General features: G+C 39.4%; 1 protein-coding gene across 3 annotated transcripts in view; it reads left to right on the forward strand.

The window, feature by feature from the left end:
• PDE4B (phosphodiesterase 4B) overlaps window positions 1–19,264 on the forward strand; it is a 431,325-nt gene extending 412,061 nt beyond the window's left edge. For all 3 annotated transcript variants that reach the window (XM_036911326.2, XM_036911327.2, XM_036911328.2), the window contains 9 exons: window positions 2,364–2,457; window positions 8,054–8,232; window positions 9,476–9,574; window positions 9,717–9,881; window positions 11,712–11,811; window positions 12,753–12,907; window positions 13,020–13,142; window positions 13,853–14,035; window positions 16,960–19,264. In XM_036911326.2, coding sequence (XP_036767221.2) covers window positions 2,364–2,457; window positions 8,054–8,232; window positions 9,476–9,574; window positions 9,717–9,881; window positions 11,712–11,811; window positions 12,753–12,907; window positions 13,020–13,142; window positions 13,853–14,035; window positions 16,960–17,325 — 1,464 coding nt within the window. In that variant the 3' untranslated portion in view covers window positions 17,326–19,264. The remainder of the gene's footprint in view (window positions 1–2,363; window positions 2,458–8,053; window positions 8,233–9,475; window positions 9,575–9,716; window positions 9,882–11,711; window positions 11,812–12,752; window positions 12,908–13,019; window positions 13,143–13,852; window positions 14,036–16,959) is intronic.
• Window positions 19,265–20,498: the final 1,234 nt, after the last annotated feature.

A 20,498-nucleotide genomic window follows, 5' to 3' on the forward strand; every position in this document is an offset into this window, starting at 1 on the left:
AAAAAACAAATAACTGGGAACTTCTATGATTGACCTGAAGTTCAAAATTGCCCAGAAGTTCAATAAGTAGCTGAGATGATTGATTCAGAGTTCCCTGGTTACTGTTACTAACATAATGTGTCTTGAGAAAACACACAATATGTAAGCAGGGTTCCCCAGAAAGAGGAAGGTTGTGCTTCTTAGAGGACAATGCACAGTGCGGTTAGCCAGCAGGCAGCAGTACTGACTTGCACTGGCTTCACCTCCAAAGGCTTGGTCTCCTGGGAACAGGCAGTGGCATGACAGGGACTTGGATGCTTGAAGTGAAGCCATTGTCACTGCAGGATGCTCATTTGAAAGGGGAATGCCTCACGGGAAAGAGGGCTTAGCGCATGTGGGGGCTGCTGCCTTGGTACTTTGCCACTCCTGGGAGGCCAGGGGCGGGGTAATAGAGAAGAGGGAGAAGGAAGGGAGTGGGACAGGCCTGGGTAAGGAATCCCCTGGGTAGCGCAGGCCTGGGCCTTAGACTTTCCTCTTGCTTGTCTCCTCTCTAATGCTGATGAGGAAAGAGTGTGATGGAGCCTAAACAAAAGGAATGACTTTCCCAACACACCCTCTATTGCTAAAATGAGATAAAAATTAATTTAACTCCTAAACATTTCTAACATGAATCAGAAGATAAAACACTAAGTATCCAAACAGCATAGTCATTCATAATGCAAAGAATTCACCATTCATGCAGCAAAGGGCAGCCTGTGTTTCCTAACACACTCTAGATTCTGGATTGAAAGGTTAAGTGTGTTTAATTCATTGGTTGAAAGCAATCTAATATGCATATTAATGAGCTGATGAAGTGTAGAGAAGTACGTTCTGCATATTAAGTACTATTAAAATGAAATAAATGAATTCTATTCTGATTTGTTTCATTGTGAAAGAAGGTCCACCATTGGTGTGCAAAAGAATCTTCCAAAAGGCTAGTTTAAAAAGAATTCTTGCATTCTGAAAGCCTATTCTGAAAACAGCCACAATTCTAGCCCTTTTCCAATGTCTTTTAATGTTCAGAAAGTAAAGTAACCAGACGTGTCATCACTTTGAAACCGTTAGAGTGGCTGAGCTCTGTGCAGAGGCTGCCTGCACCCAGTACTGGTCCCTGCAGTGGAGAGAGGGTTAAGAATACCTAATTGACATGGGGGAGGGTATTGACTTCAGATTTACTTAAATATTCATGGGGCTTCCTCCATTTTAATCTTCTCCTTTTAAAAACATGGCTGTGTTTCCCAGTCTGGCAACCCCTCAGGAAAAAAGAATTGCTCCTTCCTTGCACAGTTCAGCTGAGCACGACTAATGTAGAGTGGAAACCCCTTCGGCCACCAGGACTATTCATAATTCATAAGTGCTGCAAACCAGCCAGCTGAATACATTTGGACAGGCTCTTGCTCCTTCGTGCAATTCCTGATCTCATTACTCTCTCTGCCAGGAAAGAAGCAGGGAGAAAAGGCTTCTTGTAAGAATGCAGTGCGAAGATGGGCTTTGTTTGGATTAGCAAATGCCCTAAATTTTGGAGGCTTTGTCTTTTATAAGTTTTTATTATTTTACCACGAATCTGCAAGGCTTTCCTGATCCTTGTGGGATTGCTCTCTCAGAACTGTGATTCTTTCCAAAGGATTTGTGGATTGTGGCAAGGAGAGCACTCCAAAATGCCTGAGGCAAACTATTTGTTATCTGTATCTTGGGGTTACATCAAGGTGGGTTAATTTGACTCTGTTGTGTGTCTTTGATAGAATGTGAAATATTTACATCTGTATGTTTTCTGTGAAGTAGAAAACATCTGTAGTGATTTAATTTGTGTTGTCACTTAGCCCGTGGAGGCTGCTCATTGTGAAATAAGGGCATGTTATAATACATTGGATTTAAATATACTGTGCTGTATTTTAATCCTATTCTTTGTATGCAGCTCTGTGTTTAAAGGATGCTTCTTTTTTTCCTTTATTTTCCCTTAAACTTTTCACATATACTTTCCTCTCACTGTATTGGTTATTAACTCAAATTATATGTTAAATTCCAATAAATGTGTTTTAAAATGTAGTTACATTTCAAGTAAAATTATCTCTATTATCTCTATTAAATTTACTTTTCCTATGTTTGCATCTTCAAAAGAAATCAGATGTTAATTCTAAGAAATCATAAGAAAACATCTTTTTTCTGAAGGTGACCCTGGAATCATTTCACATTAAGGTGGTATTGTATTTTGTTGAAACGCTATTATTTATCTAATGGTATCTGCTCATCCAAGCCCTTGGTTCTTAGACAGTAAAGCTGGAAATATCTAAAGTGATAATCTGCTATTTTTTAGTGATTAATACATTTTCGTTCTTCAAAAACAGTTCAAAAGAATGCTGAACCGGGAGCTGACACATCTCTCAGAAATGAGCCGATCAGGGAACCAGGTGTCTGAATACATTTCAAATACTTTCTTAGGTAAGATATTAACTTGTTCCATAACTGTTTCAATGGGAAACTAATTCTATGAGTGAGATTTTTCAGCCTAGATTATTCTCTGCACCCCTCAGGGACATCCCTGTGTGAGTTAGGAATGAGGTTAAGTCACAGAAAAAGAAATCCATTGAAAATAACAAACTAAGGACAACCTTTAAGGTGAAACAAATAAGCAGGAAGGTCTTGTTTAAAAAATAAATAAATAAAAGAACCCACCAAAGACAGAGGGTTATTATGGGCTAATTGTATTTATATGGATCTCAGGTCACCCCGTATTTACCCATCCATTTCCATCTCTGCCAAAGACCCAAGAAGGGGTGGGGGTGGGTTCCAATTATCCAAACCCTAGAGACAACACCATTGGCTCCCCTGACATTGTGTTCTTTAATTCTTCCAATAAATGGGCTTTGAGCAAAAGGTCTGCTCTGAGGTGCTTTGTAAGGGATGTGGTTGGAGAATTACTGTATCATGATTTGACCCATGAGAATAAGCTTTGGAAATCTGACTATTGCTTTGCTAAATTGTTTCTTTAAGACAAATGGGGTGTGTGTGGAGGGGGGGTGGGGGGGAGCAGATCTTCACATCTCTGAAAGATCTGGTCCTCCCTAAGCAACATTGTTATCTTCACAATCTGATGCTTTATCTATTATGCTTGGTTGTCACACTGCTAGTATTTCACACATGACAGTGGCAGAAAATGCTTACATCAGTGGTCCTCAGCTACTGTCATGCATTCTATCTGATTACTAGGGATTTCTGATCTCATGCAGAAGCCATTTTATTGCATAACAAACCTATATTTTTCTTTAATAAGGCCTACAGAGTCTGCAAGTCTGTACTTCAGAGTGAAAGGGTAGCATTTACATTCTGATTCTGTTGACTTTCAGTTACTACTGCTGAATTATCCTTGTTTACAGAACTCCCCTTTGCAGGGAAATGACCCATTCTTACAGCTGGACATCACACCTCCTTTCTTTTTTGGCCTGGCTTCAAATCACTAATAAGCCAATGAGCATTTGCCTCAATGCCTTATTGGAACAAACAACTCTTCTGGTTTTATTTTTAAAAATCAATCCTGTTTCTTTAATAGCAAAGCAGTTCCTGCTATGGGCAGAGCAGTCTTTGAGCAGCCTAGTACAGAGGTCACACTATTACTGTGCAGCCGATGGACATCATCGCAATTAACAAGTGCTTCTCTGACTGTTTCCAGTATGTGGGTGTCTGCGGCACCTGGTTTTCTCCTGCCGCAGTTGAGGCAATCTTTGTCAGAGACAAAGGAGAAGAATTTTTCATATATCCTAGATCCAAGAAGTAGTTAGAATCTAATTGAGAAAGCATTATAGACTGATCCTTTTCTTCTCCATCATTCCCCCTTTATTTCTTTGAAGATAGGCATCTTCCACTGTCCGTTTCAGATATACTCCATTCTGTGCAACACTCAATTATTTTTCATAAGCTGGGGACTGTTTGAGGGACATTTTCCAGGTTAATGACTGTGGGAGAGAAGCGTAAAAATCAGTAAGTCTAAGATCTCAGTTTTGTTTTCATAAACATTGCATTTTAAAATACCAGGACATATCTGGCTTCTCAGCAGAGGCTCTCCAGACTAGAGGAAAGCTGCCTGCAATCCCTGAACCCTAATCATCCAAGACTGCTCCAAAATAGTCTTAAACCTGTAGCCTCTCTCACTCACTCTCTGCTTGCCAAGAACAACAAGAATAGTTTAGTATACTAATTACTCTTTCTTGTTATCATCATAGGCTATCAAGCAAGAAAGCTGATAACATAATAAAGATGGGCTCTAAGTCTCAACATTGTCTATCTCAAGAGCAGGCAAATGTCAACACTCTTTTGAATATTCCAGGTGCTATTTGGCACATCTCTTGAGGAAAACCAATCATTTGGCTTCTTATTAATATAATCCAAAAATTAAATTATCAAGAACAAGTTGTTGAGGAAGGTTGATAGAATCTCAGTCCTTACAGACCCAGCATTAGGAGGGTAGTATGTGTGTGTGCGCACGTGCGCACGTGAGGTAGACCCTTAACAGACTAAACAGATTAAAATCTTAAATATTCTTGAGAAAAATATAAAGAGAAAAAATCTCTCATATAAATAAAAGATGCATCAGTTGCCTCATCTGTAAAATGGGAGCAGTGAATAGATGATATCCCAGGTTCCTTCCAACTCTAACATTCTATGACTCTGATATGGACTGAGTTTATCAATTTTGCTAAGACATACCCGGCAACCTGGATTTTCTGTAATGAACTGTAGGCTTTCAACGTGACAATCTCAAAAAGTAAACAGATGAACAAACAAAGCTTGTCTTCACTTTGCAAATGCAAGACATGGGGCTCAGTCCCACCGTGTGATCGTGGTGAATATTTCTGGAGGACCGTGAATGAAGCTTTCTTCATGAACTTTCAGATCCACAAGGGACCTTAATGGCCTCGTAGTCCAACTCCCTCATTTTACAGAGTAAAGCTGAGTCTCAGAACAGCAGAGTACCTTGACCAAGATCACTCAGTGTATGTTCCTGAGCCAGAACTGAGACTGCTATCTTGACTCCTAGACTTAAAGACCTTGTCACTTCTTTAATTAGGAGAGAAAGCCATTAGGAACTCAGGACATATAGAAGAAAATCATATTTCAGGGCATTTAAGTAATATAGGTAAGCTTTTGGAGAAAAGTCTTTAGGAATCAGGATTATTGGACTTAAAAATAAAATACTTTCAGTAACAGTTTCCAGCAATTTAAAGGGCTCTCGTCAGAGCTCAGCAACCTTCCCAGTGAATACAAAATGAGAAGACCTTGGTTATTTAAGTCAAACTTGCAAAGCAATATCTCAGTGAGAGTTAGTAAATGTTAAAATGTATCATCCAAAGAGGGAATCTCTTGGTGCAAGGATCTGTGAAACTTGTGCTATTTCCATCTGAAAGGACGATCTCCAGATAGACAAGCAAAAAGGCGGGCAAGAGACCATTAACCAATGCAGGCACTTACTGGAGCTATTATATGATAAATATAATTATACCAGGTTTCTTGTACAAAAGGAAGTAAAGCAGGACTGGCAGGGAGGGAAGACAGAGAAAGCAAGATATGAAGATGTGACACTACAATTTAATTCATGTTTATACAGAGAAAAATCATCGTTTTAAATCCCCTACCTTACTGGCTCTAAAGCTGGAACATAGCATTTGCAAGACATAGGGAAGAAAACTACTTAGGAATTTTGCATAATAAATGCTGCAATCTAGCAAGAAAAGCACCTCAAATTATACCCTTCATGGAGTTTTAATATGATCATTTCTTTGCATCTGTTTTTTGTTTCTTTTATGCTGGTCCATTGTTTCCCCACTGTATTCTAACCATGTGTGAATGTAAATTCATTGTTTATTGTGTTGAGTCTGTGTTTCAGGTTATTTCTGCATTGCACTGGCTAAGCACTTAACAGAGGAAATCAGAGTAGGGCAACCTAGCAGTTGTTCCAATGCCTACATAGGGAAATACCCATTAATGTCAAACTGGCACCCTCTGTGAATAATGGCTTTCTTCTTTATTGTAATGTTCCAAACACAGTAGTGGTTCAGCTCAATTACTGGCTGTTGCAGGGAATCTTTAATTAAACACAGAGAAAAAGCTGCCAGTCCCACTGGAGGATTTTATGTCTGCAGCGGCATGGGAAAATCTAACAGCCTCTTTAACCAGATATGAAAAATGGTCAAGTATGGTGATTGGGAATGGCAGGGCTATGGCGGCCTTTCATTTGAGTAAAAAGTAGTAATTATTAGGAGTGAAGTGACAAGGAGGAAAGTAATTTCAAAAACTATATAATATATAGTTTTTCTGCCAGAGATTGTGAGACTGGAAATAAATTTTTAACAGGAAACTCAAGGGGTGCTATGCTATTAAATCACTGTGTATGGACCAAAGTAACTACAAAATGAATATCTGTGGAACAAATTGCTCTTTGAGCTTGGGCAAGATGCTGACTTCATCTGAAAAGGGAAAATGTGGGATTAATATTGGTTGCCACAGCTGGCTCTGATTATCAGTGTCACTAGGGGAGCTTTTGTTAAAAATACTGATTCAGTAGGACAGGGTGGGGCTCCTAAATCTGTGTTTTATGAAAGTACCCTGGGTGCTTTTGATGCTGAGCCAGGTTGGAAACCCCTAAACTAATTGAGATGACCACTAAAATTCCTCCCTAATCAAAAGCCCCAGACCAATGAGTCTAAGAGCTTGTGGGCTCCGCGAACAACACTGGGATGCTAGGGATAGAGAACACCTTTGCTCCAGCCCGCAGCCAGGTTTTGAGGTGGACTTGGTGACTGCCTGTCTCCCTGCACTTGCTTTGTTTTGATGAGTTGTCCTCAGGGCCATGTGAGCAGGTCTCTGGGGAGAGCTGTGACAATGCCATCATTTACAAGAGTTGAAAGCAAATAGTCTAGATCCCAGCATGCCATCTGGAAACGTCATTTTCAAATGGAGAACTTGTCTCTGTACTAATTTTCAAGTGAGCAGAGATGTATGTAGGAATTTTTGAGAGCTGCATTAACTCTTGCAGCCACAGGGTGTCATTTATTTCAGTCAAGTAGCTGTTAAGCAATTTAATAAATTAATGCCTCACACTGCACTCACAGGCATATACGTGGCCTGAAAGAGTTAATGCATTTTTCACAAGCACTCAGGATACATCCCCCTATGAAGTGAAATGGAATATTTGCTGATATTTTTAATAGTGTGATCTAGAGGAAATAACTTCTTTGAGCAGGTAGATGTTTTTTTCACTAATTCTAATTCTGCTATTACCTTGTTGTAGCAGAATATTTTTTAAGTTAAATGAGATGATCATAAATGTTCAATAAGTAAATATTTTACTAAGTCTTATGTCTGTTACAAATGAGAGGCATTGTTATTATTTATTAGTAGAATTGATAAACACAAGACATGGACTAAAACTGAAGTTATAGTTTTTCTCTAAATTTCAAATGGTAATAAGCCAAGGCTTTAAAGTAATTATTTGAAGATTATAACCATTTATTTCTCTAACATACATACTGCTGATCTAAACTGAAGTTATAATTTATATTTAGCTGAAGTTATATGGATTTTTTAAATTAAAAAATTAATACAAATGTAGTAAAATGAGCAGAACATAAACCCTGTTTTTATTAACCTGGGATTGGTTGTATGAACCTTTTCTATTATGCAAACATAGAAGTTATTTACTTATAAATTTTTATGTACTAATATTGATGCCCTACCTTGAAAATGTGGAAGTTTAATTCTTCTAAATTATACTGTAAACAGAAGATTTGGGATTGAGTCCTACCTCTGCCACTTCCTTGACAAGTTTTTTAGCTTCCTCTGGGCCTCAGTTTGCTTAGCAATAAAATGGATTAAAAAAATTTCCTATTTTCTCCATCTACCTCACAGGTAGATTGTCCTGCTGATCATGTGAGATAATGTGTGACAGTCCTTTATAAGATGCAAAATCCATTACAGATCATGAGAAGTTGCTTTGGATATTGCAATTGGCACACATGGGCTGAAAAATATCTCTTTGTTGCAGACAAGCAGAATGATGTGGAGATTCCATCTCCTACCCAGAAAGACAGAGAGAAAAAGAAAAAGCAACAGCTCATGACACAGATAAGTGGAGTGAAGAAACTGATGCATAGTTCAAGCTTAAACAATACAAGCATCTCACGCTTTGGAGTCAACACAGAAAATGAAGATCATCTGGCCAAGGTATGTATGAGCTGAGGGTGTGCGCATGTAGCTGTCTGCTTTTCAGCAGGCAGATGCCTGAAACTACCAACCAGAAAATAGTAGTGATTGCTTTTGCTTTATGTTAAGCTATATGATAAGGAGGTGGCTGGGGGAGCCTTTCTGTGTATTGATGGGTACCTAATTAAAGACCCTTTTTTATACCAATGTACCCTTTTTTATCCTAAGTTGTATTTGTAAATGGGCAGTTTCTCCTAAGAGAGTCCTACTGAAGGCATACTGGGAGAATGCAAGGGAGGTCAGAAGGCAGGACGGCATTGTCCCAGAGGACATTTCAGAGACTGTAGACTGAGGACCAGTGGGAAAACCTGTACTGACTGGCAGAGCTGGGGAAGAAATGAGAGAGTTTGCCAGCACTGACTCTTGAGCCCAAACCCCAGTAGTGGAGGAAGGCACAGAAAGAATTGATACATCCTTTAGGAGGCATCCAAAGTGACTGCTGAGGTCCTCCCAGCCTTGTGAGAATATGAGATGATCTTACTATGAGCAAACAGACATTCAGCAGGGCCTTCTGAAGGACGTCGTTAGAGTAAGGTTGATTACACATTGGACCAAACCTCGGGAGAGAGCCCAGATCCCTTACTCTGGGCAATAATTAATAATGGAATACATTGCCCTTTAGTCAGATAATCTTGGAAGAATCCCACAACGCTCCATTGAATATTTCTTCAAGGTCCATTTGTGGCCCAGTAGCTCTACTTATAATACGTGACTGGCATTCTTCATGACCTTTTACATTCAATTAGGGTTGATTTATACACATTCGGAGCTGAGTCTCCTTGACCTGGCCCTTAGTGATAAAAAGCAAAGAGCAGAGGAGTTTCACTGAGATTATCTTCTAGCTGTCACTAATGGGCCACTGGTTATATAGGGGGCCAGAATGCTCTCACATCACTTGCAGCTGTCGTTACCTCTGAATGCAACATTGGTTGAGAACTGACTCTGAAAAATAGAGGTCAACAACAAAATTCATAAATACACAAACCCTCTCCCTTTTCTGAAAAAATATGTAGCAACTTGTAACTAGAATGAAGAGGGTACCCAACCTCCTAAGCTGTTCCATTTTCAGATTTTCATGTAATTAAAGCATCCTAAATAGACACTGTAAAGACTTAGCTGGCCATTATCTAAATAATAAATAAAAATAATGAGGCATGCTAACAAAATTGTCCTTATTCCTAAGTTCATCTCCTTTTGATTACAGGAGCTGGAAGACTTGAACAAATGGGGCCTTAACATCTTCAATGTGGCTGGATATTCACACAATAGGCCCCTAACATGCATCATGTATGCCATATTCCAGGTGAGTAAACAGGAAAGAATGTTAATTATCCAGTTGGATGGCTCTTTATGATTTTTTTCCATTCCAGTTTACTTTTCTGATTTGGCTTTTCTTTACTTTTGGACATCCACTTATTTATTTTCTAATCCACTTTACTACACAGGAAAGAGACCTCCTAAAGACATTCAAAATTTCATCGGATACATTTGTGACCTACATGATGACTTTAGAAGACCATTACCATTCCGATGTGGCCTATCATAACAGCCTGCACGCTGCTGATGTAGCCCAGTCAACCCATGTTCTTCTTTCTACTCCAGCATTAGATGTGAGTGGTTATGATCTGTTTTGAATACCTGCCCACCCTCTTTAAAAATTTCCATACAACATGTAATACGTTTACAGAAATAATGTAATTAGATGACTGAATGTACTTGAACTGCTTCTTTATTATGTATAGCATCTATCAATTGGTTTACTAATAAAAATGGATGGTTTCTGTACTTTGCTTTCTAATATTAGAGTAACCTTCCCTTTCCATCTCTTACAATGAAAAATTATTTAATTATAAGAAAATTAAAAGAATACTTTATTTTTCATTGTATCTTTGGTATCGAATAAGTATCTACTTCAGCATCTGATATATAATATATATCCTCGTTATGCATGTACTGATTTGAACTACCTGCACCATACCAGGCACTGTGAAGTATAGTACAGAAATAAAATAATAAAATGTTCTATATACTTCCTTTTAGAAATAAGCATTCATAGGCTTAATCTCCTAAGAATTCATAAAACTGATTGTATGGGTTGAAGAAAAAGTAACTGGAACTCTAGAACTGAGGAATTAATAATGCTGAAGCAAAGGGGGACATTGTTCCATTTTGCTAGACATTTTACTTATGCATATTTACAATATTACCAGATTAAAGCATTTGTACTACCAGTGTACCCAGAAGGCCATGTTCTTCCTTGACATATGGCACTGGTGGTCAGGTGCTTCCAAAATGTGCAGGCTCACTGCAGGAAGGGACTAGCCACCCCCTCTCCAACTACACCTTTGCCAGTTCAGTTTGGAAAGTAAAGAAAGATTGAACTGACCACAATTCTATTGCTTCAGTGCCATATTTTTTTAAGAAAAGAAATCCATGAAGACTTGGGAAAGTGAAATGGAGCTTAGGAGTTTTATCCCTGTGGAGGAAAGACTCAGTATTATTTTTTTGTTTTGGAGAAGTATCACAAAGTAAACACTTTATCAACTATCCACTGTTGTTGATAGGGTATCTATTGTGTGGCCAAAAGCTGACCACAAGAGCCACAGATGTTTAGAGAAGGGAGAGCTCAGTGTGTCCTTGAGTAATTAGATTGGTCTTCATGGGAGAAGTGGAAACTGAGCTGGCATTTGAAAGATCAGAAGATTTAAGTAAACACAGAGGATGAGGAAAAACATTTCATCCAGAGAAAGACATTTTAGCCAGAAGGAATATATACCTAAATAATTACAAGTTTTAAATCACTATGTACAAGTGGGGCAGAGGAGGCTTTGAAACATGACAAGGAGAAGTATTCAGCAATGGGGTATTAGGTTTCATTTCTTTAAAAATGTTCTCCAACCTTCCCATAGTAAATATTTAGTGGATAGATATTGAATGAATGAGTATATGAAAGTTTCTGACCACACTACAAATTTAGCTTTGGAAAACAATTTATCACAAGTCTTCTAAGCCTGGAATTAGGCCTTTGTTCTCTAAGTTACTCAACCTGAAAACATATGAGATTGTTCTATCTCAGAGCAGAGCCATTTGACTTAAGTTCTTCAACTTGTATGTGCTTGTGTTATATAAGCACCATTCTGCCATACCACTTATCTAGAAGCAAACATCAGGTACCACCCGATCACTCAACATGAGCATTCTGCTATTACTTTCCTGTAGGCTTGATGTAGGCACAGGGTCCAGCCATCATCCTTTTCACATGAGACATTATGATGATGGATAGAATTTACATTTCACTAAATTAGTATATTGAGATATTATATAAATCAACAAACAATCCTTCTTCCACTGAGAATGAAATGGGATACTTTAATATAAAACTGAATAATCAGGAGAGGCAAACAGGACATGGGGTTAAATGCATTCATCTTGCTCTGCAGGCTGTCTTCACAGATTTGGAAATTCTGGCCGCCATTTTTGCAGCTGCTATCCATGACGTTGATCATCCTGGAGTCTCCAATCAGTTTCTCATCAACACAAGTGAGTTCACTAGCAGAACTATCATTCAAGATAGCTGTATGATTCACTGCTTAATTTTTTTCCTCCTAATGTTTTCACTAGGATAATAATAAGAGTAATAATGAGGTAATCGTTCCATTCCATTTAGAGTGGTCAGGCCTTTCCTGGATACTGTGTCCAGTCTGGCAACATAATTTTTGATCTGCATGAGAGCTTGGAAAGGGTCAGAGGGGAGCCGTAAAAAGTACTCAATGTTTGGAAAATATGATATGTGAGGAAAGAGTAACAGATGTGGAATTATCCAGTTAGGATAAGGAAGGACTTGGGAATAGTGTGATCATAATTTTCAGTTATACAGGGCTCCCATGCAGAGCATAGTGACCCTGTAATGTCCCTCTCTACTGAGGAAGCAGGCTTGAATGTTGAATCTGAGCCTGAGAACCTCCAAACAGAAATAAGTCTCCAAAGAAAGTACTAGAATGAGTTTCCACAGTTCAGGAGGAAGGATTATTCAGAGTCCCACACACTCTCTTCCAAGTGCATAGGTTTGATTATGGATTGGTCGGCAGTAGGGAATATGACCTCAGTGACCTTCAGGAATGGTCCAGACTTAGAATCCCAAGGCATACTCAAAGCTTTTTTCATGCTCAAACTATTTAGCATCAATGCTAATGAAAATGCATGAATTCTTTCAGTTAATGCACTATTTCCAGATGATGAAAATCTAAGGACTTTTTCTTCTGAGAATATTGGTTATCCTATTGTGATCATAATTAACATAACGTAAATCAAATGCTGATGGTTTTATGAAAATGTTGGAGCTACTTGGTATACAAGAGTCCTTGTCATATTTTATCATCAGAATATCTGAACAGTCTAGGTATGGGGTACATTGGTTTTTTTTGCCTTGTTCTACAATCGTACCCCTTTTTATGAAGTCATCATTTCTCCTTGTTTATCAGATTCAGAGCTTGCTTTGATGTATAATGATGAGTCTGTGTTGGAAAACCATCACCTTGCCGTGGGTTTCAAACTGCTGCAGGAAGAACATTGTGACATCTTCCAGAATCTTACCAAGAAGCAGCGCCAGACACTCAGGAAAATGGTTATCGACATGGTAAGACGCCCTCTCTACATTCCTCACTTAGCTTTCACCTTCCTGGGAGGAGAAACACCACTCTCTCTGATAAACTGAGTTGATTGAGAGTTTCATTCTCATTGTCTCCCAGGTGTTAGCAACTGATATGTCCAAACATATGAGCCTGCTGGCCGACCTGAAGACAATGGTAGAAACCAAGAAAGTTACAAGCTCAGGTGTTCTTCTTCTGGACAACTATACTGACCGTATACAGGTATTTGATGAAAGCCTTTGGTTTAACACAAAGCCAAACCAAACTAAACCAAACAACAATTAAAAAATGAAAATAAACTTAAGTTTAGTTAGTTGCGTGTCTTAGGTTACTAGTCCAGCCTTGACTTATTTTAAGAAAAAATTAAAGAAAATGGACATTCAAGTTTATCCTCCAATTTATGAGGAAAAGCATAATCCTATTTACTGAACTGCTTAGTTCTAAAAATAAATGGCACAATCTATTTGCAATAGGGCATACGTGACTCCTGGTCTCAAAAGTTCATCTTTGGATATAAATCCCATTGACTTGAAGTTTGTTAGGTTTGTTTTGATTACACAAATTGCCATCAGCTGGTCTCCTTTTTCCACAAGTGGAAAATATGAAGAGATCTACTTTGAGTAATTCTTTGCATTTTTTCCAAACTGAGAAAAGGAAACCATGGCAGCATTTGACCCTTAATGTCTCTTCCAGTTTTAAATTCAATGGCTGTCCATCTAAAAAGACACACATTTTCCCTTTTGGGGCTCCTATAATGATAAACAACTCTTGCCAGCACCAGTGTCATACTGCTTTTTGGTGGGCACATCATAAGTGTAATGCAAGTAAAATGTTCTTGGGTTTGGTACCAAGTGTACTAGTACAAGAGGGATGAAATGTTCTGGTAGATTTATACCTAATTTTATGGGATTTCCAAACCTTGATGATTTCAGGTCCTTCGAAACATGGTACACTGTGCAGATCTGAGCAACCCCACCAAGTCCTTGGAATTGTATCGGCAATGGACAGACCGCATCATGGAGGAATTTTTCCAGCAGGGAGACAAAGAGCGGGAGAGGGGAATGGAGATTAGCCCGATGTGTGATAAGCACACAGCTTCTGTGGAAAAATCCCAGGTATCTAGTATGAGTTTTTAAAGTTTCTTCCCATTGGAGAACTGGAGATTTCTATCTAGTTCCTTTCTTTTAACAATGTATATACATATATGAAATTGTAAGGAAGCAAATATCCATTTAGTTCTATTATACGCATGGCCTATTTGCCTTCTCCATCACACTCAGTTTCACAGTGGAGATAAAACAGTTATCAGAAACCCGTCAATGTTTAGATACGTGTCCTCAAACACTTTATAAATAGTTGTCTGTGACCTTAGCAATTCCAGCTGATTGAAGTGAATGCTGCTGTCCCCTCCATCTCATCTCCCTAGATTTCTCCTAGCTCACCTTTGTCTAGGAGCTCTGCTTTCATCCTTGTTTTCCGAACCCTATCATCAAGCATCACCAACAGGATGACTCTCATTCCTACACATTCTTCTACCTTATAGTCAACGCCTTCTCCTGTGTCCCCTTCCAAGATTCCATCTACACGTCTGAAAACATGCTGATGTCTTCTGGTTGTGTCCAAAGCTGAAAATTCCCTGTATGCTGGGTACTGGGGATAACTGGAGGCAGGGGGAGGCAGAAATGCACCCAGGTACCTTGAGTTGCAGAGTGTGTAGCACTAGAAAGTATCAATATCCCTAGAACGGCTCCAGGCCTGCTGAAATGTTATTTCTTTCAGGACCACAAATAAGCCAGGTGGTCATGATTGACAATGGGTCTATAAGCTGTCCAAGGTCTTTATCACAAAAGCATTCAGAGTGCTTTTTGTCAGTGTTTATCTTCTTTCCCCACTACCTGCTACCCCCAAATGTATATGTACTTGTAATATCAATATATAGTTCCTTTGCAATTATTATTTTGTTGCTCCTTAAGGAAACCCAATCACATGAGTCCCACATTTGTGAAAGCACTCTAAAAGTCTAACACGCTGTAAAAATGCATGATAACATTAAGTTATCAGGGCCATTTCAAAAACCCTAAAGTCTTAATTAGAGTAATTAACTAGTACATTGGAATAATGCTTTGTTAGTAACCACAGTGGTGTTTTATATTTATATGGTGTTCTGTGTGAGTTCCCACACATTTTCCCATACACTATTCTATTTAAACCTCCAAATAACCTTGTGAGATAGACACAGCAGGTATTTCCCTAATGTGTCAGTGGAAGAAGCTGTCCTCTTGGTCCAGTTCACCAGCATCTTAGTGACCCACCTGCCCTCTAACAAAGCACTTGACTCTCCCTCTCCATAGACAGGTTGCCCTGTTACCATGACACCGTAGTCCACTCTGCTGTTTCCCACAGACTGGCTCTAGGGAGTGTTGTTTGAGTCGTCTGGCAAGAAAGTCTCTGACTAGGTGCTCTTGGGATTTATGGAGTTCTCTCATGCCAGGGCCTAGGAAATAAGCAACTGGAAGCCACTGTTCAAAAAATGTGTCGAGTATTTAGCAGAAGCAAAATAAATGAAGAAAGAAAATGACCGCACTGTGTTTAGCTGATTGAATTTTCTCCATTGCCTTGAGCTTGTTTTTTTCAGAACCTTGGAAAGCACTTTGAACATAATCTCTGAAATCCATTAAACACACATAAAGAAGTAAAAGAGGGGAAAAAGGAGTGGGTGGAAGCAAGAGAAATATCTGAATCATCCACAGTCGAGTTCTTGTAACCGAGGCAGATCAGAAATGCCCTGACTTTGGTGTGAATCCTGTGTCTGAAGGCTAGGGAAGCACCAGAGAGAAGTGAGGTGATGGATGGATAAATAGGTAGATAGATGATAGAGACAGACTGATAGGTGATAGATAAAGATATAAAAGACTCTAAAAGACACATGCAACTAAGCTTCTTTGATATGGTGCCACTGTGATATATTAAATGGCAGGCCAAACACCAGAAGGTTAATGAGGAGAGTTTCTGGTAGTGTGGAAAGATAGCTATAGAATATCCCATGGATGGATTGAAGTTGCTGTTGCTCATCTACCCCTGGATCCTGACCCAGCATCTCTCCAGCTCCAGGGACCATGACAGGGGAATTCCATTCCCTCATTCAACTACTGCCTATTATTTCTCTCTACCTGCCCCCCGCCCCCACTGTTTCCTGTTTGTCCGACAGAGAAGAGGTCAGCATAAGGCCACAGAGCCAGCTCATGCAGGATGCATAGCCCCTGTGTAAACCATAACAGAGCCATAAGCCTCATATTTATTCACAGGATCCCTAGCAAAGGAACTGCTTAATTGTTTTTATTTTCCCTTCTTTCTCCTGATGGAAATGACTGTGCTCCATGGATCTAAAACAATTACAGACTCGTCCACAGAGGGGATATTGTTTGTTTAGGAGCTTAAAGTATTTTCAGATATTTTACTAAACTTATCTACAAACCAAAACCATCCTACAGGACTTGAGAATTCAGAGTAGTCAAGGGCTAACTCCCCTTCATTTTGGAACAGCGACATATTTTAAAGTTATCGAGGAAAGAATGTTGAGTCAGAAATCATTAGACCTGGGGCTTCCTTCTTCAGAGAATGACTCACAGAATCCAAGTAATGACAAAGTCATTCCCAGCCAGTGTTACAATCACACTTCTTATCTGGCACACATAGAGGGAAAAGCAGTTGCGAACGCAGCCTTTGGAATCAGACAAAGCTGGGACTGAGTCCCAGCTCCACCACTTACTAGCTCTGTGACCTTGGACAAGATATTTCATCTCAATGAGTTCTCATTTTCTCCTTTGTAAGTGGTGAATAACAATACCTACTTTGCATGGTTAAGGGCAGTGACTTATATCCAGCTCACGATGTAGCATATAATATGTGCTCAAATAAGGTAATCCATTATTGATCTCACCTGTGTTGTTGCTTTTTCTTTGCATGGAAATCAGGACAGCTTGTTTGATTTTCAAGGGCCCGTGACAATAACAGGCGTGTAACTTTTATTTTTCTGCAGGTTGGTTTCATTGACTACATTGTCCATCCACTGTGGGAGACCTGGGCGGATCTGGTGCAGCCTGATGCCCAGGATATTCTGGACACATTAGAAGATAACAGGAACTGGTATCAGAGCATGATACCCCAGAGTCCCTCCCCACCACTGGATGAACAGAACAGAGACTGCCAGGGTCTGATGGAGAAGTTTCAATTTGAACTGACCCTCGAAGAGGAGGATTCTGAGGGTCCTGATAAAGAGGGAGAGGGCCACAACTATTTCAGCAGCACAAAGACACTTTGTGTGATCAGCCCTGAAAACAGGGATTCCCTGGGAGAGACTGATGTTGACACTGCGACAGAAGACAAGTCCCCAATTGACACATAATCTCCCTCTCTGTGTAGAGATGAACATTCCACCCTTGAAAAGCATGCCAGCTGTGTGGTAGGGCCGGCCCATCACGGGGGCCAAGGCCTGCCCAAGACAAGGCCAAAAGGCTTTTCCAGTTACTTGAGTTTGGAGCCAGAATGCAAGACCGTGAAGCAAATAGCAGCTCAGGAAATTCCACGGTTGACCTGTCTTGCTTGCAAGAGTAGTTGAGAGCTCAAGCTTTGTGTGGTACTGGAGGCCAAGTTCAGATCATGACTAAATGGGTTGACAATGGAAGACACAAAACTGAGAGATTTTTCTGCACTAAGTTTCAAGAGTCCCTTCTGGTGACTGAACTGACTGACGAATAACTTCATTATAAATCTGCTCACCTGTCCTCTTGTCTGCCAACCTGTGTGCCTTTTTTGTAAAACATTTTCATGTCTTTAAAATGCCTGTTGAATACCTAGAGTTTAGTACCAACTTCTACACAGGTTAAGTATTCAGAATTGACATAAACTTTTTTGATTCTTTCTGGGGGGGAAAAAAAAAGGAAAGAGAATAGTCTTCCTTCTTTCTCGGGCAATATCTTTCACTGTACTACAGTCACTTTTGCAAATAGAAAGGACACGCTTCTAACGGCATTCTGCTTCCCTTCCCTGTTGTCCCATCCGACCCCACAGTGGCCCTTCTAACGGATCCCTGTTGGCTTGCTTCGAACACATTTTTCTCCTCTAGAGTTCTTCTTTTTTTTTTTTTTTTTTTGCTGTAAACAGAATAAAGTTGCATAAACTAAGGGGTAGGAAGGGGTAGTTGTGTTATTCATAGTAACAGTCTGTGTAAAATTCAGCTTAATTAGGCAGTCAGCCCTGTTTTGTGTCCTGAGCCCCTGCTGGGAGGGCCCAGCCCCCATCCTGTTCCCTCCTCCTCCCTTCGTCCTCCCACCCAATGTCACCGTTTTCAAATTAATGCTGCTCTCTTTCTCTTGCACTGCCTTCCGCACTAACACCTCCATTTCTGTTTATAACCGTGTATTTATTACTTAATGTATATAATGTAATGTTTTGTAAGTTATTAATTTATATATCTAACATTGCCTGCCAATGGTGGTGTTAAATTTGTGTAGAAAACTCTGCCTAAGAGTTGCGACTTTTCTTGTAATGTTTTGTATTGTGCACTATATAACCTGAGCATTGCTTAAGAGAGACATACGGCCCCCTCACCAGTGACGATGTCAGAAACATTTTCTTCAGAGAGCCTGCCCTTTTCCCTGTCTGAGTTACTAACGCTGCACCAACGCCTTTATGAACCCGTTTTGGAAACAGGCTTCTCACATTAGAAACTAAATGGTTTTTACTGAGCTTTTACTTTTGTAGAGTTTGATAGGGGTAGGGGGCAACAGGATATGGTTTTTACCCATGTTCTATCCAGATCTGTGTAGGCATGAGTTGGGTTATAACTGGGTTCTATTAAAATTGTGGCTTCAGTTTAAAAAGCAACACTACATTTGCTCACAGATGTTTCTTCTGAGTATTCCCAAACTACTGACTTTAAAGAGAAAGCCTCCTGCCTCCATTAAGCAGGAATGTCATGTTCCAATGAATTACAAAAGAAAACAATAAAACAATGTGAATTTTATAATAAAATGTGAACTGATATAGTAAATTACTCAAATGTGAAGCTTCTGATAACACTTGTTAGGCCTCTGTAAAATATATTTCATGCTTTTGGTTTGTCATTGTAAGTCAATAGTTAAAGAACTGGCACAAATGTGCATGACCAATGGGTTTGTATGTCTATGAACACTGCATTATTTCGGGTGAACATTTTATTGTTTTCAAAAGTTTCTCACCATGTATGTTATAGTATTATTATTGTTATTATTATTATTATATTGTGGTCAAATGCATTCTTAAGAGACTTTTCTATGAGGTGAATAAACAAAAGCATGACTAGATTAGACTGTAAGCCCAATTATTTTATGGTTAGTTCTGACATATTTAAAGATCTTTTTTTCTCTTCTCTCCTTCTATACCCCACAAAGAAAAACAACCTCCTGGACAGCAACACAACTGAAGTTTCAGAATCTGTGTCCACAAAAGTCCCCTCGCTAGGAACGTTTCACGTTTTCTTAGCAAACGTTCACCCTGCTCCATGGTGCGGGAAGGGAGGTGAAGAAGGTAAAGAGTTTAATCTATTATAAATAAAGGGAGTCTCCAACTTGGCTGGGTCTGCTCAAAAAGTGAATCAAAGAATCACAGAACATGAGCTTAATGTAGTCAGAAGGTTCCATTGATTCACTCGATGCATGAAGATGCTGAAGTCCAAAGGGCATCTTAAAGCACGACCCACAGAGCCCTGGCAGACACTCATGGTCTTCTCATGATCCATGGAGTCTCTTGATCAAAAGCATAGAGTTATGCTTTTCTTTCTGGAAAGATATGCATAAAGCACTTAAATGCCTTGTTGAAATCTTAAAACTAGCGAAAAAAAAAATTTTTATCCTGCAAAGTGTGTGTGTGGTGAGGAAGGCTACAAATAATCAGTGGATGGTCCATAATGTTTTAACCACTAATGGTTTATGAACTAGTAAGAGGGTCTCCTCTAGAAGAAATCCACTCAATAAATTGAAATTACTGTATTTCTTTATAGAGACAAGTAAAGATGTGCCAGCACTGAAGAACCAGCTTGCCTGCTGGTTGCAAAGCTAAAATTTATAGCACTTTGCTACCATCCCTGATTTCTGATTGCACCACTACCATCTCTCAGCGCTTACAGATTGACAAAAGTGAACTGGTTAAAATAGCTGTAGGTGTGACTTTTGTATTGTCTACATCTATGAATATTTCACTATTTGCAGGTCTGTTTTCTAAAGAGAAGTGGTTCTTACTCCTTGTTGCAATTGAGAATCACCTGAGGAATAGATTTTTTTTTAATACAAACATTGGGCACCACCCACATTCCCAGATTTCTGTTTGAATTGGTTTTGGGTTAGGTTCTGGGCATCAGATTTTTAAAGTTCACCCCTGGTAATTCTAATATGCATTCTGACTGAAGAATTATTTTTCTTACAAAGAGAACCATGCTTGTAGCCTTTTGACTTAGTCCATTTGGGCTGCTATAATGAAATACCACAAACTAGGTAGCCTAGAAACAAGCGAAGTTTATTTCTCACAGTTCTGGAGGTTGTG

The sequence above is a fragment of the Manis pentadactyla genome, chromosome 4, assembly GCF_030020395.1.
Source record: "Manis pentadactyla isolate mManPen7 chromosome 4, mManPen7.hap1, whole genome shotgun sequence".
Lineage (NCBI taxonomy): Eukaryota > Metazoa > Chordata > Mammalia > Pholidota > Manidae > Manis > Manis pentadactyla.